At 41.4% G+C, this 24,141-nt stretch overlaps 1 protein-coding gene across 1 annotated transcript in view; it reads right to left on the bottom strand.

The window, feature by feature from the left end:
* The window catches only part of LOC113026743 (neural-cadherin), a 337,047-nt gene that overhangs the window by 61,865 nt on the left and 251,041 nt on the right, over window positions 1-24,141 (bottom strand). Inside the window, exons 28-32 of the mRNA XM_026175859.2 lie at window positions 22,301-22,428; window positions 17,086-17,207; window positions 15,181-15,304; window positions 5,721-5,901; window positions 2,159-2,325 (exon numbers count right to left, since the gene is read on the bottom strand). Coding sequence (XP_026031644.2) covers window positions 2,159-2,325; window positions 5,721-5,901; window positions 15,181-15,304; window positions 17,086-17,207; window positions 22,301-22,428 — 722 coding nt within the window. The remainder of the gene's footprint in view (window positions 1-2,158; window positions 2,326-5,720; window positions 5,902-15,180; window positions 15,305-17,085; window positions 17,208-22,300; window positions 22,429-24,141) is intronic.

Genomic DNA, 24,141 nt, shown 5'->3' with positions numbered 1-24,141 from the left:
GGAGAACGATTCCTAAAGTCTATTTAACACAGACTAAATAACGCTTGTGTAAGAGAATTCAGGCTGTTTCTGTCTGGCTTTACTTTATATGCTGTATTTCTGTGTATGTTTCCAAGTGTTTTAATCAGATGCTGCACTTCTTTCCCATTTTCCTAACAAATAATAATAATTATTCACATTATTCAATAATAATAATAATTTGCAGTTGTTTGCACACAAACCAATTATTCTAAACAAGTGTCAGAAGTCAGACGTCCTCTGTATATACTGGTAAGCTGCTACAGGCCCGGCCAAGGTTTAATATGTTCCATCGATGATTAAGATTAGTGTAGTGCAATGATGTGACTGTTTTCATTTTATAAACTGATGGATGGAAAACATTAATTAAAAAGAAGACATGCAACAACACAAAACAACAACAACAAGTGAACATCTGGATATTAACAGCTGGAAAAAAAACTGTTGAGAAACCAAAAACACTAAAGTAAAGACATGCATCTGTTTCTGGTTGTTTCGAATGTCTTTTATCTGCCCTGAAAGGAAATGTTGTTTGGAAACAGGAGATGTACACCTGTGATGATTTCCCTCTCACTGCCTTAGGTGGGGGCCCCAAGAAGTCAAAGGTAAAAAACAAAAAGTTGTTTACTTTGTTTACTCCTGTCACATCTGTGTGGTTGGCCAAAGCGTCTCACTGAAAGCTGTGTGCCTCCTTTAATTTATTCATTCACTTTTTGTTGACTTGTCTGGCTCATTAGGTCTTGAATTCACATAAGTGACCATGACAAATGAGCATAAATGTCTATTTACTTTTAAATATTTAATCAGTCTGATCCTACGTGAGTTGTCCCTACAGTGTACAAATTCAGGTGATAGCTTTGTATAAAATGCAAATAGATTCATTGTCCTACCAAACTTCACTGGGAATCTAAGGAGCTTGGAGAGAAAAGCGTCTGGACTTCTTTAAGTTTCTTGAAGATGTTTCCCCTCTCATCCGAGAAGCTTCTTCAGTTCTAAGATCAACTGGTGGAGAGTCCCAGATTTTAAGCCCTATGGGAGGGTCCCCAAGAGTGTCATGGACCCCCTATTGATCCTCTACCTAATCACATGTGAAAACGGGTGTGGGTCACAATCAGCCGCGGTTTCGGGTGAACCAACTGTGAAACCTACCCCCCTATCATGTGATTTACTGAGGTCAAATGGCCCAGGATGTGAGTGAGCGTTAAGGCGTCTGGGAAGGAAACTGGATTGTAAGCCGCCGCCTCTGTTCAAAGATGGTTGTTCACAGTGGACATAGACGCTTCTTTCACTCTTCTTTCAAACCATCTGTCTTCTCTGTCCAAAATGTGAACGTTGGAATCCTCGAAGGAGTAGTGCTGGGACTGTACTTCAGTGTACTGAAGAAGCTTCTCGGATGAGAGGTCTTCAAGCAACTTAAAGAAGTCCAGATGCTTTTCTTTCCAAGCTCCTTAGACTTCAGTGTACTTCCCAGTGTACTTCAGACCCAGCCATACACTCAGACAAAAACCAGTTCATCCAAAAGACAAAAAAAAAGCAAACTTAATGTATGCTGTACAGTGTCTACATTGGAGAGACCAAAGAGCCACTTCATGAACGCATGGCACAACATACAAGAGCCACCTCAACTGGACAAGACTCGGATGTTGCATCTTAAGGATAAAGGTCACTCCTTTGAGGATGCCAACGTTCACATTTTGGACAGAGAAGACAGATGGTCATGACTCTCCACCATTTGCTCTTAGAACTGAAGAAACTTCTTGGACGAGAGATGAAACATCTTAAAGAAAGTCCAGACGCTTTTCTTTCCAAGCTCTTTAGACTACGATGAATTCACACATGGCTACAGAAACAAATTATGTTAACTGTTACTTTTGTTGCTTTTACCTCTTTTCAAAAAGTGTCTGTTGCATAGGTATCATTATAGCAAGAGAAAGTGCATGTCATAAGAGCAGTGGGTGGATAAAGAAAATGCCTGCAGTTGCTACAGGATAAAGAGTAGAGCAGAATCTGAAACTGTTCATGAAGCGAGAAGGTAAAATAAAATTGCTTTCCACACAACAAAGCCAAACCCAAACTCACAACCTGCTATGAAAAATTCTGAAAGTGAGGAAAAGTGATGACTCCATCTTCCTGCACTCACCTCCAGACGTAAGTATTCACTTTGCTCCTTTGAGATCAGACTGAAAAGGACACTGCTGTGTTTACGGGTTCGAACCAGGACTTGGATCCATGTCCTCCGGGCAGGCAGCGGGGACGCCAACTGGTAACGCACGTGACTGTGGCCATCAAAGGAGTACTCTGGGACCTCTGGTGTTGGTGGATACAAACACATAACCACACACAGAGGTCAGCCACATAGTGCTACGTTTAAACAGGATTTCAAGTGCAAAACATAATTCTTAGACAGTCTGGATGCTGCTTTCCTCCACAGAGAAGACACCACAAGTCACTTCAGCTAAATCAGTTTTAAAAAGTCCGGTGCTGGGGACAGAAAGACTATGTTAAATGCACAAGATAGAATATGCATGTTTGGTTTAGCTTGGGTTCTTCTGTCTAAGAGTTTGAAGTTTTCACAGAAGTGTTTTTTGTGCATGCCTCTCAGAATAAACCAAGCACACCTAAAACTCTCAAAGCCATTCTTCCATCTCACGGCATACGCAAGTGAAATTTTCTTCTATCGCTTTCACACCTCTTCCTTTTCTTTGTCTCCTTCCCTTGTAACTTTGACAAAGTCGAGTGGTTCATGAGAGCTCACTTGAAGGCAATGTCAAATCAATTTTTTTTTTTGTGGGGCGGGGGGGGGGGGGGGGGGGGGTGCTTCTAGGCATGGAATATGCAGCTGATCAGCCATGTCCTCTTGAAGCTCCCAAAACTCCATCTCAAATTTTACTTTGCCTCTCACGGCCACAGGCTGTTTATATAAAAACATAACAACACCATCAATTTTACACCAACAGTCTCACGTTATTCAACGATGGCTTGTCAAATACACGAAATACTTTGAAGTAGAAGTGGGGGTATTTGTTTTCCTTTCCTCTTCTTTTTTATTTTCCATGTAGACTCCAACAGAGTAAAGGGCAAATATTTAAATTAAAGAGTGAAAGAATAAATAGTGAATTTTGCAAGTTTTTGTTTTACAAGATGAGAGTGACTCACTATCATTTGTTCAGTTCAGTTAATACTGCATCACATTCCAGTTTTATTCCAAAAAAAAGAGACTTCCTTGTAATTTTCTTACTTTGCAAAGCAATCCACCGGGGTAAATTGGAACTGGGCTGCATGTTAAACACAGATGGTTTAATCTGTTAACGACCGGAGCGCTATTTGTCATATAAGACATAACAGAAACAAAGAACCATTTGTACAGACTGCACACCAAATCTTGACCTGTTACGATTTCAGATTCTACATTCGAGTCGTGTCTGAGTCTCACTGTGAAATAGGAGGCAGAAACCAAACAAGACCGTAAAGCCTGGACTAGTGTGCTGCGATCAGCAGAAAGCATGACTGAAGGTGTCCTCCTCAACTCCAAGGATGTGTGCGAGAGGCCACGTAGGACCAGAGCCATTAAAGAGCCAATCTCAGTCCAATAAAAGTCTGCAATAAGCCAATTGTCTCCACAACCACACGACCAGCACAGAGAGGCTCAGAAGAAGCCATCTTCTTTAGGCCAAGGGGCAGGGTAGGTTGCTTGGTGAGTAAAACAAAAATTACACTGCAGTGTACTTCTGAGATTGGAAACTGATGGAGTGCCGTTAGTGTCTTCTTGAGTCATCCTTGCCTGCATTTATATATCTGCGATACACTTGGAGCATTGTCATGGCTAGTTGGCGATGTCCCGGGTATCGCTTCACAAAGCTACTTACACCCCATTATTCAATTTGTTTATTTTAAACCCTAAAAGTCAAGGCAGCGCATCCTAATTTTTATGGAAGAATTCATAGACGCTGCCAATGAGTGACAGCAGTGAGGTCTGGTAGTCTCAGGATCTCGTCTCTACTTTTTGCAGATGGTGTGACCCTGCTGGGTTTATTCAGTAGTGACCTCCAGCTCAGCCTGGGACAATTTGCTGTGCCGAGTGTAGTCGGACTAAGAATCGGGAACTACAAGTTTGAGGCTGTGGTTCTCAGACAGAAAAGGGTTAACTGCCTACTTCAGGTTAAGGATTAGTTGACACATTAAGTGGAGGAGTTCAAGTATATCAGGGTCTTGCTCACAAGTGAGAGTGGAGTAAAGCAGAGCAGGAGATTAACAGATGCTTTGGCACGCTGTTCATTACGGTGAAGAGAAAGCTGAGTGTGAAGCTAAAGCTGTCGATTTACTTGTTGACTTTCTGACCCTCACCTAAAGCCACAGGCTGCTGGGAGTGACTGAAAGAATAAGAACAACATACAAGAGAGCAGGCAGACCTCATTCTGATAGGTGTCTGGGTTGAACCGTAAAGTTAGGGTCAAGAGCTCAGTCATTCAGGAGGTGATATAGGGATCTCCCCAGGATGCCTCCTGGATTACAGATGTGTTTCGGGCATGTCTAACTTAAAGGGGCCCGCAGGACATGTTGGAGAGAGATTATGTTTCTCAGCTGGTCTTATGTCCCTCTTAAATAGAGTTGTTCCTTCCCACTGTCTCAAGTGCTTGATAAAAGGGGGTCACTTGATAGTTGGAGTCTCTCTCTGCTATTTTAGGCTCTTTACCTTACAATATAAAGTATCTTCAGGAGACTGTTGTGATTTGGTGCTGTGCAAATAAAACTGAAATGAACTGAATGCCACTAAAACTATTTTAAAACATTAACTTCTGGCATTTCCAGGTGAATAAAGTTGGGTTATTTTCCACAGTTGCGCTTTCACACATGCAACACGCAGCAGGAAATAGTCCGCTTTCACATGTGTTCAGACATCTAGAAATGTGATGTGTCGTGGCGCTGCCAGGATGCAGCATGTGGTAGGTGCCACACATCATACCCACTTGTTAGTGTTAATTGCACAGCACACACACAGGCACAAACTTACATTAACACAAACCTTGTATACGGGAGTTGGCAGGTTAAAGAAAACGTCTAGCCTGGATGTATTTGTTCACATATCCAGCTCCCCTGGATAGCTCTTGGAAAAGTTCAGGGCTGCTTGTGTGAAAACAGCTTAACTGAAGTGCTCCATGTTTGTAGTTGCATCCTCAGCTAATTTATTAAATGCTTTGGTTCACCCTCAGCTGCTGCGTCCTTTGCCATAGTTGTTGTGGCCTTGGAGCCACACAGCTTTTATTCTGTTTTACAGTCTAGGTTACCCGGTAACAAAACAGGGGGTTCTCGTCAACAATATTTATGGGAATGTTAACCGTAAAATTTCTGACAGCCATGTTTACTATAGCCTTGAAGACCAAAACATTACACTGAAAATAAAGCTGCTCAGGATCCCTTGAAGCTGTTGGAGGAAACAGCCTGTACCATGTGACACAGCTGAAGTGATAAGCTGGGAAGGACGTGTGCATTTTAGCATTTAGAGCGATTTTGTGATAGCACAAACTCCTTGTCCGACAATGACCAAATATGTGTTCGTTTCACATACTGTAATCTGACATAGTCAACAGGGAGTAAATGATCTTTGAGGCCACATGGATGATTTTCTTTTCTTTTTAATGTTACTGTCAAGAACAACATTTTATTGCATAATGTAAAACAAAAATAATAAAAAATTGGCATACCTTCTTCACACTGGTGTCCTGTGTATCCGGGTATACACTGGCAGCTGAAGGAGCCCCACTCACCGTGACAGCGACCCCGGTGGCCACAGGATGGATAGCCCATGTTGACACAGCTGCTATCTGTGGTCAGGCAGCCTGGAGAGCTGGACTGCGAGTCGGCCGGGGAGCCCAAATCATACAGCTGAATGGAAGAGATACAGGGGAGGAGATGGGAGGATTAGTAAATTTAGAGAAGGTAAAGTTGAAGAAAGGAGAAACTGGATATGAAGTGAAATTGGAAAAATATAAACAAAGTAAAACAACAAGAAAGCAAGAAGGAAAACGAGGCGGAAATAGGAGGGAAGAAAAAGTGGAAAAGTTGAGATGCGAGGAAGGCAATAGGGAGAGGTGCCAAGAAGTAAGTAGCTTACATACAGAAGGCAAAAAGGCAAAGTGACAGCAGAGAAAATGGGATTAGGGAAGACACGGGACAGACGTATAAGGGGGTCAGCAGCCAGAGGGAGAGTCGGAATATTCGAAAGAGGTAAGTAAAGTCAAAGAGAATGAAAATGAATCGATTGAGGAAGAAAACTCTAAAATACACTGAAAGACATAAACTCAGACAGTCTCTTTCTTTAAATTGTCATCTCTCTGTCTCTCAGAGTCTCTCGTCACAATGATGAAACCAAACTCTTGACCAGAGAAACAGCATGACCACCTACAGGGAGAGCTGAAAGGACAGAGGAACCTTGAACGCTTACAATCGGATGTCATAAAATACATTAATATGTTCAGTCACCTCCCTGCCAGGACCAAACTTTATGAGTGTTTGTGCTGCAGAGAGGATGCAGGAATGTGAACGATTGTAAAGTGAAATGAATCATGCCATCAGGGAGCTGCTGATTGGTTCTGACCTCCAGCAAAGAGGGCTCTTATTGGTTGTTGACCTTTAAATGCTACAGCTCCACAATTTTCTGGGGTTGAGCTGATCATGTTGATCGCCAAGGACTGAAAGACAAACATCTGCATTCTAAAGCAGAAAGACATATTGGCGTGTCTGCCATTGATTCGACTGAGCACAGCACTGGCTGATACATGAGCTCAACTCAAAAATACAGCTGCTTCTTCATGAATAACAAATTACGGCTTGAGCTGAAAACAGTGTCACACCCCCACAAAGAGACGCAGCAGGATGCCATATTTGCCACGATTAATTTCAGGTGTTGCGTATAAAAATGTACACAAAGTGAAAATACATTCTAAATGAAAAAGCATGCAGCTGGAGTGTGCCGTGCAAAGAGTGAAGTTTCACCCAAAATGTCTGAACCTTGAAGCACTTCAGTCACACCTTGGAGGAAGTGATAATGAAGATGGCTGACAATGACATGCAGAAGTCAGGCATAATGTCACCTAAACAGCATGAAATGAGTCTTTATAAGTATTGAATTCAAATTTACAACGTGGTAAGATGATGTCGTTTCATATCGTTAAAAATTCTTTTTTTTTTTATTAGTTCGCCATCCACATGTTGGTTTTATTTCACTCCCTCACTTGTCTGAAAGAAGATATTTTAGCTGCTTTAAATTGCTCCCAGTGTCCATGCCTGCCAAAAGCAAAATGCAATGCAATACAAGGCAATATCTAGACTATGATTTCCTAAAAACATACAGAACTTTTTTTGCTGAATATATATTTTGGTGAAATGAGAAAACATCATCTGTCCACAGTGTTCTGTAACTTCTGTTATGAGGTAAACTTTTTGCTGAGAAACTCTGTAAATCAAGTTTCGAATCATAGCTAGTAGCACTCAAAAAGCTATTAGTCAGTGTGCTGTAACTGCACACCTCCCTACTTAACAATGTAGTGACAGATATGTCAAAAGCACAGAAAACCTTAAAGCTGTAATGCTACTCTGAGAGCTGAAGGGAGAAAGGAAAGCAGAATAATGATAAGACGAGGATGGAGAAAGTGGAAAACGGACAAAGGTGAGTGACAGCAGGGGTAAGAGAGGCAGAGAGGTAGCTCCAGAATAGAAGCATATTAAAAGGAAATCATTTCCTGTCTTTTTACCTGGATGCAACCTCACTATTACCACCGGGCTTACTCCAGTCTCATTTATCCTTTTAATTCATTCACCTTTTCCTGTTTAGGTTACATGCAGCCATGCACCACACTTCACTGGTTTTAATTAAGACAACATGGTATGCAGTGTTAATTTAGTCAATGGGAACTGCGATGAGAATTTTTCAAGCCAAAAAACTTACTTAAATTTGTACCTTTGTACTGGTAGATTTTCATACTAAAACTATCATAAAAAATGTTCAAGACATGAGAATGAACCACGTTTGCTTTGCTCAGCGGCCTTGCAGATTCTGTGGAAAAATTCAGCAGCTTCTGAATAGCTTTTTCTGCCTCCCAAAATCTCTCTACTGGTTTACTAGCTTGGTTTCATAAGAAGCTCCTTACTTTCAGTAACACTGTGTCTGTTAGCAATGTGAGAGTTTTATACATATGAACTAAACCTGTGTGCACATTACCGCAGACTGTAGCTAACATACATATAGGCAGGCAAGATGTTCTTTAGATTTTCCCAAAATACTGAAGAATACATCAACCCATCTACTCAAACTAAACCCAGACAGGATTTTAGAGAACAACTGAAAGAATGATGTTATGGATGAGCTGCTACTCTTCAGTAGAAATAACTGTGCAGCTTTGGCAAAGCTAATGCTAATGCTAATGCTAGCTGACCATGGTCAACTGTGATTTTGTTCCAATTAAGGATTGACTGATTAGCCAATTCCAGGTTGCAGGCAGGTGTTTTTGGAATAAAGTGTTATTTCTGTAAATACATTATTAATTTCTCTAAATAAATAACTTATAAAGGACAATTAGTATATAGTTCCTGATGCTGTCTTCACTCCGCCTGTGTACAAAGATTCAAACATGCAGCTCTGCTTTTCTGTATGAGCAATTAGCCTTATAGCGGGTGGATACAGAGGAAAATGGTGACGTGATCTTACAGCTTTGAGGACTGGAGGTACAGACATTACTTTTATTTTTATTTAATGAATGGGCAAGAGCACAATGGTGAAATGCAACTGCATCCAAAACGGAAACAATAATGGTAAATGACCTGTATTTGTATATCGCTTTTCTAGTCCCTAAGGACCCCAAAGCGTTTTACACATCCAGTCATCCACCCATTCACACACATTCACACACTGGTGATGGCAGCTACATTGTAGCCACAGCCACCCTGGGGCGCACTGACAGAGGCGAGGTTGCCGGACACTGGCGCCCCTGCCAGTGTGGCGCTCTGACCACCACCAGTAGGCAACGGGTGAAGTGTCTTGCCCAAGGACACAACGACCGAGACTGTCCAAGCCGGGGCTCGAACCGGCAACCTTCTGATTACAACGCGAACTCCCAACGCTTGAGCTACGATTGCCCCAATAATATGCTGCTAACACAACATCAGCTCTCTGTAAACATCTGTGCAGACAGTATGCCAACGCTGAGCTAACACAAGTGACGTTAAAGCTACTGAGACACCAAATTTTAATAGGCAGTGGTGAGCAGTCAGGCCTGTAGCGCTGTAGCCTTCACTTCACTGTGGCAATTGCATTTACTGTCTTTGGGCTGTTTTTCTTAATCCCTGCTTTGTGTTGTTAGTTTTGGATTCGTACATAAAAACTAAAAGTCATGATAACGTTGCTTTTGTTCACATCGTGCCGCGGCAGTGAGCTCGTCTGATTCCCACCCATACTGCCGGTGAGGAGGACATATCAACATCAGCTACCTTTTTACCTCATCGACAGGCACTCACACCCATGCAGAAACAGATGATGTTGCTATAGCAACAAACATGACACACTGGAGCATTTTTGCAAGGAAAGGAACAACAACACCAGAGGAAAAGGAAAAAAATAAAAATCATACAATGCCGGAACATGTCCATCAACATTATTAATCATCAGCACGCCTACTGTTGCATGCTTTTGGGGATTTATTATACTCATGTCCGCCCACACACATCATGCAGATTCCTCTCATTAGTACACAGTGTTTGTGCAGCCTCCTGCTACATCCCTGGCTAAGGTAAACCACACTAACTCCAAGCCTTCAGCACTGCAGAAAGACAGACTTATATCCTTTAATATCGCCGCTCTTGAGATTCAACATCTTAACAGAGCTTTCAAATTGTCTACTGAATGGATACAAATAAATTGTGTTTATAGAGACAACAGTTCTAAAAGCCACCCCTAGAGGCCTCGTGGCTCCTCACACCTTACCGGAGTGCTGAACGAAAGGATGTTTGAATTGACCGGCCAAGGTTGTTTTTCATTTAAACATAAGTGTGCAGAATAATAACTGCTCTTTCCCACAAAACACCTGGGTTATTACTTAGCAACACACAGACACACCTGCATACACAGAAATACCTTATTAGCAGACTGAAGAGGAGTCCTTAGAATATGAGTGGACCACAAGAAAAAAGAAGGAAACACACACACACACACACACACACACACACACACACACACACACACTAAATGATGGAAACTTGTCAGTTGCACAGTTTTATGTGTTTAAAACTTCTGCATCATGACTGTTTTTTTTAGCAAACAACCAATTACTATTTAATGCTGGAAACAGAGGATGTGTCTGCAGGACACCGAGAGAGCGACATATGCCTGGTAATGAACCCGTTTGTGCTGACACTGACCTCATTAAACGGAACATGTATTGGACTAAAGTGACAGAGAGGTTGTGTAGTAGTTGGCTCATGATATTAGGCTCACATTATTGACTGTTTTTATTGGTTGGCTGGTCGGGCTAATCAATTAACTCAGCGGTCCTAGCGCATTAAATGCTCATGTGTACCCGGCTGAAGGCAAGCCACAAATAACCCACTCTGAGCCAGCTTTCAGTGTTTTCCCGGTCCTCACTACTTCTATACACACACACACACACACACACACACACACACACACACACACACACACACACACACACACACACACACGCACACACACACACACACACGCACACACACGCACACACACGCACATTAGAGAGTGACCATAATCCAGACAATGATGAACAGCAGTCTCACAGTAATTCTCTCAACACTGAGCCATATAATATACTCTGTTATGACTAGTGAAATATAATTTCATAAATTATTTAGAATATAATCTTAAACTGTACAAACCAATCTCCGTTTTATACCTAGAAATATGATCTCCTCCACGTCCATTATGTGGGGCTCATGTGCTTTAACTCTAAGAAAGAAATCCATCATACGCAGTGCTGGCATAATGCGATGGAAGCGGAATCAGCAGGAGAAAAACTATTTTGCTCATCTGCATTTAAAAGCATACCAGGCCTGTCCACATAAATTTCCTGTGATGTTTTTTTAATAAAAGTGTGCATTTAGTCAAAATCTTCCACTCCAACATTTGAATAACTTCCCTGAAATGGTCCAGCAAAAATACGCTACTACCCGTTGTTCACTTCTCTCACTTAATTTAAATTAGTAGCTGCAGCTAGGGTTGCCAACCGTCCCTTAAAATACGGAATCGTCCCGTATTTAGAAACAAAAGCACACGTCCCGTATTGAGCTAATAAGGGACGCACTTTGTCCCGTAATACAGTGAGAATCAAAAGTAGTCTATAAATGTTAATGGAATTAACGCTTTGTTGGAAAGCATAATTCCCAGCCCCTCTCCTGCTTTGTGACCAATGAGCTGACAGCACACTTATGACAATTCGAGTATGACAATTCAGATTACCGCTCATCTCATTGGTCGAGGAAAGGTCGCTTACGGAGAAAATACCGGAAGACAACAGATGACCACAACAAGAAGCATGGCCAACAGGGAAACAAACGCCGACACTGCGGTGCAAGTCTCGGACGACAGTACACCTAAAGCTGGACATACACTGTGCGATTTTTTTCAGTCGCGTTATTCAGCTCCTGCTCAAACTGCACGATTGACTCGCAGGGGTTAGAAGTTGGTAGGTCACGATGCAGGTCTCACACTATACGGCCCGATGCTCTGATGCGACCTGAGTGCTCACACTGTGCCTCCATAACATGAAGGTTATAACAGAAAATCTGTCGCTCTCTCTCTCCGTCTTTCACTCACACAGACACACCACCACCATCAACTTTGCTAAATTGCTAATAAAAAACATGATCAGGCAGCTGTGACTGAGCAGCAATGTAGATCCAACTATTTTCACGGTTGTTGTGGTCGTGATAATTTTGTGATGCCACATCGAAAAGGCTCGGATGAGCTTTCCAAAGTTCTACAAGTTGTGCCTCCATCACTTGTGTCCAGATCACACGCTGCACTGCCGTGCTGCGCCGTCTTTTTCACCGACGTTTACGTGTTTGCGCGTGAGCAGTGTGAGCGGCTCACGAGCGATTGATGATCGGGAGCTGCTCGAGGTGTTAATCGCTTCTCGTTACCCCACGTATACTACACGACGCACGATGAAGGCCAAAATCGGGCCGATCACCAAATCGGTCGCACGACTCAAAAATCGGCTCAAAATGGGCCAAAAATCGCACAGTGTGAGCCCAGCATTAGAGCAGCAATGTTTGTTCGCTCAGAGAAAGAAAAATAGGCTGCAAAAGTACTGGGAGGAATGGGAAAAGGGAAACACCTGGCTGGGAAAATACACCATAACACCTTTAAAGCGCACTGCACTGTGTGCCGGCGCACTTTTTCCATAGGCATGCTTCTAGTGGTGGGCACATGAAGAACATGAGGGGCGTGAAAGCTCGGGGAACCCTTAACCAATTTCTTGTCCACCAGGCCACGGCAGAAGCAGATATGGTATGTAAACACTGGTTTGTTGTTTAAACCCTCTGGTTAAGGTTAATATGGGCATGTGCAGTGAATATCAGCGCTATGTGGCCAGAAGTGTGATAATATAACTTATTTTGTGTAATAAACAACTGCAAGGATAGATGATTACAACAAATAGATCACTAATAAATAAAAGTAATACATAGATGAATAATGATGATGAGTTATGATGCGTAATCATGGGAACAAGTGGGTTTACAAACCTGATTAGCTTTAGAAAAGCTGAAATAATACCTCAACTGAAGCCAGTTGTACTAAATGCACTAAATGTGCACAGTTACAAGAATGATTTTGTTCTATTGTTTTCTATTAATTTATATAATTTTAAGTTAAGCAGGACAGAGTTCTTTTAAAGAAAGATTTACTTATATCCTCAAAAGCTAAGCATGACAGGCTTCTGTTTAAGAAAGAGACCTGTTTTACTGTGTTAATGTTGTCATTTTGAGCTAAAAATAAATGGCTAAATGATCATTTGTTTCACATGAGTTCATATCACAAAGAATATGCATCTGCTTAAATCAAATTCAAGTCAAATGGTTAAAAAATAATTTCACACACAAAAAAAAAGAGCTACCACACTGGGAAGGGTGAAGACAACTGGGTTGCCCGGCCCTGGCCACGAGGTGTCCCTTATTTATTTTTCAGGGAGTTGGCAACCCTAGCTGCAGCAGATTGCAACATGCAGTCAAAACAGAACTGGGTGATTTTATTTGATTTTAAAAACACTGTTGGCTTCCAGCAATCATGAAAAAAGATAAAAAGGATAATTGGAATAAAGAAATTACTATTTCCTTTGTTTTTAAAGTGAGTCTTTCCTTTTGTCCAAACGGTAACCTCTGACGCACACGCCAAAGTGCCACAACTGCAAAGTTCCCCTAATGGACATTGAAACTGCCTACAAAAGTGAGTCTACCTGCAGACTTCCCTGTTACAAAGCTATGATTTGATTGGCTGCTATAGGTGAATGGCTATTTTTAGGGATTGCTTCTCTTTACTGGAGTCACTGAACTGACTGAGAGCTATCTGACACATAACATGGCTGTCTGTCTGTGTGATGCAGATTGCTAACCGCACTAGCTACATTAGCTAGCTGCACTAGCTACGTTAGCCAGCAACCATAGCTACCGTATTATCTAAATATGGTAACATCTGACCACTAACAAGGTGGCAGCCGACACCCTCACATTATTGCATACCCCAGAAACCAATATGAGAGAACAAGTTGCCTATGTAAATCTTTTATACAATGTTAGAAATCAAGTGCACACCTTTTCTTTACAGCTTTACCTCCACTAACCCCAAACTCAATCCAAGTTAGCTTCACCTCCAGGAAAGATGATGAAAGGTCTGCTACCAACAAAATCTATACAGAGGAAGTTTAACTGTGGTGGTTATTAACAGATGCCTCTAGTTGTGCTTGTCTCTGGATCAGTTTGGCCCACCTCCTTCCAGCAGGGCGCAACGAAGATGTCGGTTGGTGTTAAGAGTTTAGTTGCTCACCCTTTGAATACAACACAGGCCTCCCAAGGTAAACAAGCCATCTACAACCTGGGGCACCCTTCAGCACCTGAAGACATGCCATGATAGAGATGGACTAGCACTACCCAACAGTTGCACATGTGAGACACACTCCACAATCCTTGTCTGCACCACCCTACCCAAGTATCCTATGCCCCCTGTTACCTTCAGATATTAAGACAATATTGCCCAAAATTCTGATGACATTTTTCCACCAGATTGAAAACACATCTAACTGTGGAGGACAGTTTAAACGAAGTCTGAATCATAAATGCCACTATTGAACAGATGCAGAGTGAGAATGTGACATTATCACAAGCAGCGAGTAACAAAGGTAATTTAAAAAAGTTTAATAGGTAACACATAACCTATTTGGAGCTGAAAGTCAAACATCTTCCAAGCAGACCCATTTAATTTCTAATTTTCTGCCATGTGAGTTTTGATTATCAGGGAACCCACATCTCACACAATCTTTGGCAATCCAGTCTGAAAAGCCTGACATTTATGTCTAAATACCAGTTAAAGCAGCCGAGGCTCAGCAGTTTTAGATGGACAGGAGCAAAATTTAGCAGTCACAGCTTTATTTGATTCATAACCAAAAATTGTAGCAAAACGTGCAATTTTAACCAAAATTTCAGGCTTCAGAAGACTGCAGGTTCACACGAGGCTATCATAAGAGAAGCCTGTGTTCATACAGAAATGATTTGGATTTTGTTGGGGCTGGGCTCAGATTGTCATGGCTGAGTATAGAGTCCTTGACTTTTTAACTCCGGCAGAGCTGGTTACTTGAAAGTCTCGATTTGATGTCAGACTGGGTAGGAGGGGAAAGGTTCATATTCCATTTCACTCTTAAAGTGCATGTGTGTAACATTTGAAATTTCTTTGAGATTACAGTTAAAAGCATAAAAACCCATCTCTCACATGGCACAAGGGGACTGTGAATGTCGAAGCCTGTTATTAATCCATTTATCAGCTGGAGTGCAGGTGTGAGTTTAACTTTGCTTACATACTGGTGTGCTAATGGTTGTGTGGTTATGTATGGGTGTGCGTGCGTGCCATTGTATTATAAAGTGTGTTACCTTGCTGTCCACGATGAGGTTACGGACGCAGCCGGTGAAGTGTTTGTGCTGAAGCTGGGGGTAGATGTATGGGATGTCCTCGTTCACACCGCCGAGCTGAAGCACCTGACTCATGTTCAGGTGTCTAAAACACACAGCGTGACAGAAGCATTCAAAAAGCAAGGAAGGATGAAACAGAAAACTATAAGACTTTGCAGCAATGAGAAAGAGCCTGAACCTGCTGCTTTAGCACTTAACAGTCTTATTTTAATCAGCCGTTTGCAGTTCAAAATAGGAAATCGAACATGTTATCAGCAAACAAAATCTGCTGGTTCATTCTGCTAAGTCGCCTAATTAAAATGTGGCGTAAATCTTCTTTTTACTTTTCTGGATGCCCCTTATTTTCTTTTTCTGTCTCTTTATGAAAGAGAAGTTGCTGCTCTAAAACAACAACAACAATCTTATTCTCCATCTCTGATTGTCGGTGTTGTCACGAGTATCCACAGTCTGTGGAAGAATCTCAGAGGATAGACGTTCGTTGTCCAGCAGCAAGAGTATTTTTCATCTAAGTTAATGTTTTTGGGGCTACAACCCCGTCCAAACAGCAGGCAGACGCAGGGGAATGGCAACAATCATTTGGTAAACATAGAACGCTGATAAGAGCACTACAATTACAGCCAAACAGTAAAATTAGTTGTTAATATTAATACCATACTTCGATGGTCTATGGGGCTGCAACGCTAACTGAAAAACTTTGGACAGTTCTTTACATTTGCAGTTCCTTAAATCAGCGGTCCCCAACCCTCAGGCCACGGACTGATCCCAGGCCACGAGAGCTGAGGTTCGGGTGTGAAATTTATGGTTTTCAGGGTTTTTATCGTTAACTCGGTTTCTCTGGGTGTTTTCCCGTGTTGTAGTTGTGTCTTTTTAAAAAAATATTTAATATTTTTAAAGAAATATTTACGCGTTACCATAGCGACCAGAGAGCATTAAGGGGCAGAGAGGAGGATGTTACTCTCAATGTTGTTGCCGCATTTCAGGAGGACGCTGCTAATAAAGTGAATTCACGTTTATTATTATATTTACAAAATACCACAATTTTTGTCTTGGTCGTATCATTTTATTTTGTTATATTTATCGCCGACACCTTAAAGGCCGGTCCGTGAAAATATTGTCTGACATTAAACTGGTCTGTGGCACAAAAAAGGTCTGTGGCTTAAATGTATATATGCATACGACATCCCATATAAACAATGGGATGTTGCATTTTCTTAAATGTAAATGTTGTAGATTTTGTGACACTGAGCCAAATAGTTTTGAATAATTATCATTTTTACAATTACAATAAAGCTTACTGGTAGATTTTCATAGTTTTTATCATGAAACAAATATGTTTTTGTTTTTTTAATCACATGTTCTGTATATAAACTCATAAAAGACAACACAAACAGTTTCTATTAAATCTGGTGTATAATTTATTTTTGGGTTAAATTCGTTGTTACTTTTGCAAAAATAATTCTGAGGTTTTATGGCAAAGAGAGAGCATACAGTCTCATCCGGCTATACGTTCATTTTACAGCGTAATATTTAGTTCTCATTATAAAATAAATGACCAACGCAGCTGTAACTTTCACCATGCAAAGTGACAAGACTTAAAGAAACTGCAAATGTTTGTGATTTAGCTTTTTCTTCGGTGGAGCCGGTCACCCAGCACTAACAACCAACCACTGCTGGAGAGCATTCAGAAGTAGAATCAAGCCACCATGAAAGCAGCAGAATCGAACTTTGAAGGACACTTTTTCTTTTTTGCAGTCTTGTTGAAAAATGGTAGCCTGCTAACACATGGGCCAAATTACAAGCAAATCAAGTCTGAGGCAGTGAGAAAGTCTGTGGTGTGCACGCATCTGTTCAGGTGCTTCTTTTTACCTGTCGGTGTTAGGCGTAACACCCATCACTTCACAGGAAGAGTGGTCTTGAGAGGTCAACCAGCTACCCACCAGTTCCTTCACCGCTGCCCCTGAGCATCGATCCAGGGTGAAACGTACTTCCTGCAGAGAAAACAAACCAGCGCACGATGTACTCAAATAATGCTTCAATAAATCACAAATAAGTCATTTCTCTGAACTGTAACGAGCGTACTTTCAGCATTATTACCATGGTGAGAACGGCATCTGACTCATATTTCTTTCATTAGTGCATGCTGCACTGCTCTGCTGCATGACAACTTAAACATGTGGACTTGCCTTAACAAGAATGCGATTAAGCAGAAGCCACAGCAGCTTATTCCAGTTAACTAGACTCTTTATTCCATCTGCTGTTTACCTCTCAGTAAACATGCCTCCTCCTTCCTGTGGTAATTAGTAAAGTTTTAACCCAAACACACAGCTACCCGATGGCTCACATCACAGGAAAAAAAAGAATAAAGCATGTAAGAGGGCTGAAAATAATTTTTGGGGGAAATCTGGTCCATTGCCTTAACCTTCCAAAAAAGTTGGCGCTGAAATCATTATAATTACTCGGCTGGATAAAAAGCCCGTATGTGCCAGCACAGTTTCAGTCATCAGTGTGCTAAAACAACACCTTTAACTTACTTTTCACACATCCACGATAAAAGCTTTCAGACATACGTCAGGAACACACAGAAAAAATGTCATTATGCTTGGTAATACCAATTCTATTTTCTGTCAGATATTGAAAGTTATAAATCAGTTAAAAGAAGAATACTCTGTGATTTGGATAACACTCACTACAGATGATTAACAAACACACCAGGCAGCATAGAACAGCATTTATGTGTTGTTTTGTTTCTACACCTGCTGGTATCACCTCTGTGTGAAAACAGATTCCAAATATGATGCCTACATCATTCATTCGAGTATGATTTTGGCACGTTTTTTCTCATATTTACATCATTAATAATAATAATGATAATTTCACTTTAAAACAGGGTTTACATGCAGCGATAAAGTAACGTAAACAGTACGTGTTTGCATGATTAAACATGAATACAAACTCTGTATCAACAGCTAACGCTGCAGATTTTATGTAAATAATTTATTTTAGTTTAATCAAGTCATGTTCCTGTTAGCAGACCGTGGTTTACTTATTTATCAATGTGATTCTTAATGAAGGACAGCGAAACAATGGTTCTTTGGATCTATCATTTTCACAAATGTTACTTAATTTGAAGAAAACAAAAAAACAAAAACACTGCTCTTGGTTCTTGGCTGCTGAATCACAGAGTAAATCTCCCAACAACAGCTCTGTCCTTCCTGCTTTGGATCTCATGCTGTCACACAACCAGGTTGGATAAGCCGCAGCTGACTATTCAGGACAAATGAATAGATTCACATGTGATTTAGAATAATACCATTGTGGTGCAGAATAATCCTCGCTGTAATAACAAAAGTCTGAATGCATTCTAGTGTTCACGCGATTCCGAATAATGCTATCGCATTACCCGAAAGTCTCACTGCATGCTTTCCTTTGGCTGCTCTCATTCTCAATATCGAACAAATTTCCCTGTGTTTGTATGTGTGGTGATGGGAAGCTGAGCCTGAAGCTGTTTTCCTTTCATTCAAAAGAAATTTAAAAAAAAACAGTGAACAAAATTGGTGTTTTCTACCGAATTGAATAGTTTGGCAAAAGCCATAAATGAGACACAAATTTTAGTCACACTAGTGAGTAGCGAGAGTGAACGCTCTCTAACGGCGTCTCCTTTCTTATAATCTGAACTCAAGGCAGCGTAATAAGTGTGCTTTTGAAGGGCGGTCTGTGGAACATTGCAGGTCTTTGAGTAATGAGCTAAATTAAGCCATTTATAAATTAAGGGTGACATAAGTGTAATTATTCAATTTTAGGTTTTCGAGAGGCCTCTGATGGAGCTGAATATGAAAAGGCTTCACACTGGCCGTGTGTGTAAAAAAATGTGACTCAGTCCTGTGCTTTTACTGAAGTGCTCTAAAGTGGTACTGAAGTGGGATGCTAGGATGAAAGAAGGCTGAGATGCAGCCAGGCGCCCAAAGCCTACAGTGACACTGCAGCTTTCATTATGTCACAGCATCTAATAATAGAAGCAGGAACTGTCATTGATATACGACAGGCGAATAATATGCGGAATAATCTTAACAACATAAAGATTTAGTCCAATTTCACACTAATTTAATTAACTTGCAATTATTTGGGGCAGAAGATGTTGCAAGAGGGCTACTGCAATCATCTGTCTGCAATTATCCTCCTTTGTACTCTACACTGCAGACAGTTTTATAATACTTAATCACGAAGTCTTCCCCATTTAGATTCCTGGAAAATAACAATATTAAAAAGGTTTGCGTGGAGCCGAATGGGCGATGCTTAAAGTCTAGGACATATACTAAATATATAACCTCATCTCTGAGATCATACATACAAATCAGCAGCTTTATCAAATATACCAGAAAGAACATTCAGTTCAAAAGACATGGTGTAAATTTTTTGGCCCAAAGACTGTAAATAAAAAAGAGACATGGCCTATAAAACAATGAACTCCCATGTTAGAGCTTCAGTGTCAATATTTTTGGTCTCTCCCTCTCGATGAGATATGGGGACACTTTTTTGTTATGTATTTTATTTTTAAATGGGGGAATAATTTAACCAATGAGCACTAATGCTCTATAAAATAAAACTTTAAACTAGCAAATGAGACCATAAATGTATAAGTGTTGTTACGTTTCGGTGTTGTCAGTGTGTTGTTTTTGGCGTGACTGTTATGTGTTTCCTGTTTTACTTTGAAAGTCTGTGTTATCTTAGTGTGTTCAGTTTACGTTTTCCCTGTCTCGTCAGTTCTAATTTGCCCCAGCTGTGTTTCCCTCTTGTTGTCCATTTTCCTGATTGCCCCTTCTATGTATTTAAGCCTTGTGTTTCAGTGTGTCATGGTCGCGATCTCCCCCGTGTTGTAAATAGTTTGGTGTGTTTGTTGTAAATAAATAGTCTGTTGTAAATAGCTGTAAATAGATTTGTCGATACTTTCGTTTTGGGATTTTGGTGGAGAGCTTTAGTTTTTTTTCTCGTGTGTCTTTTTCTTATCTTTGTTTTTCTACGTTGCACCCCGGTTGCCTAGGCCGGGGTGTAACATATGGGGGCTCGTCCAATCGCTGGAGGGCCCGGGGACCGCTTCAGCCGTCCGCCGTCGCTGGAGGGTCCGAGGGAGGGACCGCTTCAGCCGTCTGTCTTCGCTGGAGGGTCCGAGGGCCGCTCCAGCCTTCATCCGCCTTCGCTGGAGGGTCCGTGGGACCGCTCCAGCCTTCGTCGTCTGCTGGAGGGTCGGTGGGACCGCTCCGGCCTTCGTCAGCTTCGTCCGTCTTCGCTGGAGGGTCCGTTGGAGGGACCGCTTCAGCCTTCGTTTGTCTTCGCTGGAGGGTCCGAGGCACCGCTCCAGCCTTCGTCTGCCTTCGCTGGAGGGTCCGAGGGACCGCTCCAGTCTTCATCTGCCTTCGCTGGAGGGTCCGAGGGACCGCTCCAGCCTTCGTCGTCTGCTGGAGGGTCAGTGGGACCGCTCCAGCCTTCATCAGCTTCGTCTGCCTTCGCTGAGGGGAGGGTCCGTGGGACCGCCCCAGCCTTCATCCGCCTTCGCTGGAGGGTCCGTGGGACCGCCCCAGCCTTCATCCGCCTTCGCTGGAGGGTCCGTGGGACCGCTCCAGCCTTCGTCGTCTGCTGGAGGGTCAGTGGGACCGCTCCAGCCTTCATCGGCTTCGTCTGTCTGGATCAAACTTTTCACTTGGTGTTAAATGTTTGATTTTTGGGTGGGGGGAACTGTTACGTTTCGGTGTTGTCAGTGTGTTGTTTTTGGCGTGACTGTTATGTGTTTCCTGTTTTACTTTGAAAGTCTGTGTTATCTTAGTGTGTTCAGTTTACGTTTTCCCTGTCTCGTCAGTTCTAATTTGCCCCAGCTGTGTTTCCCTCTTGTTGTCCATTTTCCTGATTGCCCCTTCTATGTATTTAAGCCTTGTGTTTCAGTGTGTCATGGTCGCGATCTCCCCCGTGTTGTAAATAGTTTGGTGTGTTTGTTGTAAATAAATAGTCTGTTGTAAATAGCTGTAAATAGATTTGTCGATACTTTCGTTTTGGGATTTTGGTGGAGAGCTTTAGTTTTTTTTCTCGTGTGTCTTTTTCTTATTTTTATTTTCGTGTTGCACTCCGGTTGCCTAGGCCGGGGTGTAACAGTGTTTACTGAGGTTACTATTCAGGGGAGCCAGAGAGTCACCTTCTTATAGACTCTGGCACAATCAGTGGTCCAGCTATGACCATCCCCTTCCTGCTGGCCATGTAGTCTTTATTTTGGACTGTCAAACAATTAACAATAATTCCAACTTGAATGGCACTTGTCATGTGCATTTATATGTTAAGAAATTAACAAGTATTCCCAAGAAATTACCAATTTAAATCTTCTAAATACAAGGACATTTTGAAGGAATATTAGTGGACTATTCTGGGCTTATCTGATGTTTGGGGTAATTTCAAAAGTGTGCATCACATATTTTAACCAGAAGAGCGACTTCAGCTCCGAGCTTTACAATCACAGCTGAGCAGACTAGCAGGGTGTTCCTGTAAAACTGCTAACTATCTTGTGCAATACATTTCTGGTAAGTTTTTAAAAAATGACCGCACTACTGTCGTTTTATCCAAGATTAATAACACATTGCATGCATTTATATGTATATACAAAGTAAAGCAGCCAGTATATTTCAACCAACATTGGGTTGATTCATCACTTAGCACGTGGGCCAAAGACCCAGAATCACTCTGGTGCTAATGTTACCTAAATAAATGACCTGTAGGCTTGTTACTCACAATCTGCACAACTAAAGGAGCAGCTTACTTACTGCATCATATCCCCTAATGCAAAGACAGTGACATTTATACATGATTGCAGAAGGTGAATGCAATGTATGGTAAAGGTAAGAACAAATTATATTCAAGAAAGAAAAATCCATGTGTTTTGAATACATGAAAATATTAGATGTGCCTTTAAAAGTAAAACAAAAACAAAAACAATCTCATTAAAACTGGATAAAAAAAATATTTTTTTCAGTGCGATGTGAATTTATTTGAACTTATTTGCTAAATAGATGATGGCTGCTGTTAAATGGAGAGAGCGACCCACCTTGCTGTTGCTGCGGACATCCAGCCGATGCCACCGCCTGTCTGCCACGTTCACGTTGCCTGGCAACTGTAGCACCACTGTGCCCGAGCCATGGTTGATTTTCAAGGTGGGGGTCCCGTCTATTAGCTCTAGACAGAGAAAGAAAACGAGAGGGATGATAGGTGAGGGGTGAGTTGAGAAATTAGTTTTCAGAGCTGCAATATGAGCACTTTTTAGCTCTGTTGACAACCAATCTGGTGCTGGTACTGAAGTCTCGAAAACAGCAGCAAAACCACTGTAACAGAATAATGTATGCCAAAGAATTAAGTGGTGTATGAAAAGTTATTTATTAAAGAATGCACCCCAACATAATGTACCAAATTGCCAATATTGTCTCTGTATATTTGCTCTAATGAGGATTATTGCACAGAGGCTGCTGTGATCTAGTTTTTTTCTTCATGGCAGTCAACAAACATCAGACAAAAGTTATTACATTCTATTTTCTGACTTACTCAAATGGGAAATTAAAAGTTAATGAAGTGGTTAAGACTGCCTGTGTGCTTTGCACCATGTGTAAGGAAATAAGAGACCGACCGGCATTGGCAATCCATCATCACGCATGCCGAACTTCAAAAGTTCATGCTGACACATAACAGTGAACACTAAACATCTGCTTATACTGTGGGACTGAAGGGACTTCTTAGTTCACGTAACAGCAGCTTGTACTTAGTCTGCATCAGAACTCTCACCCACAACTTTCTAAATGTCAATTTATTGACTCAGTGGAAAAAGGTCTCCGATATATCCACTCATTGAAGTATTTTTAGGCCTCTAATGGTTCCAACAGTGTTCAAAGAGTCTCCGGGGTCTGTTTTCATTAAGGCAAACGGATAAATCTGGGTCATTTCATCGTCGTTCCTATCACTTCTAATGTTCAAATGGCAACTTCTGGGTGAAGCAGTATCCAAAACTACATTTCCTGAAATGAGCACTAGAGGTTCATTTAAAAATACACTAAATTACATATATAACCAATCCAGTTGTAAAGTTTGAATTCACAGAGGTGTGGCTGTGTTGACTGGCAGGTAACTCCTGATACAGATAGCTATAGCTGGTGTCTTCAGCTAGACGTCCCCCCACCACCTAATATGAATCACTAAACTGTGTACAAGTTATATGGAACACTATAAAACTCGCTACACTTGGCTGATATGGTCACTTCTGGCTCTAAGAAATCCAGGATGTTGCTGATCATAACACATTTAAACCAGAGGGTGATGCCACCATAGCTACCTCCTTCTTTTATATACTGTCTCTGACATTGCTCGTGAAAAGTAGGTCAAGTTCGTGCATGACTCTTATGAAGCTGATCATCACATTAAGAACTTTTTTACTGTCCCATTAGTCCACAGTCTGCACTCCCACTTTCCAGCGGTGAGAAAAAAAACTTATGAAGAGTACGATCCAATTAGAAATTAGTGAAAAGAGTTACAAATGTGACTGCAGCGACTTCACAAAATATGTCGTAATTATGTTTTGAAATTATGGCTCATGTCAATACGGCAGCATGTCTCTGTTGGCTATATTCAATTAAAAATAATAATAGGCCGTCACAGTTCATGTCCAACAACTTATTATTCCCAGTTTTACCCACTGCCCCCCCCCTTCTTAAGCTACAATCCCACACACCCACTGCCAGAATTAGGTATTTAATTTAAACTAAAGCATTTGTTCTTAGGGTTCATTTAGAATACTCCCATTTGGCTTTTCTCTGTTAACTCCGAGTCTGGCGAAGTGAAGTACTTTCAGTATATGTTAGAATTATAATTAAGACAGAAAAAACTCTGGCATCGATTTCACAA

Source organism: Astatotilapia calliptera, chromosome 1 (genome assembly GCF_964374335.1).
Source record: "Astatotilapia calliptera chromosome 1, fAstCal68.1, whole genome shotgun sequence".
In the NCBI taxonomy this organism is placed as follows: Eukaryota; Metazoa; Chordata; class Actinopteri; order Cichliformes; family Cichlidae; genus Astatotilapia; species Astatotilapia calliptera.
This window is presented reverse-complemented; position numbering and strand designations above follow the sequence as displayed.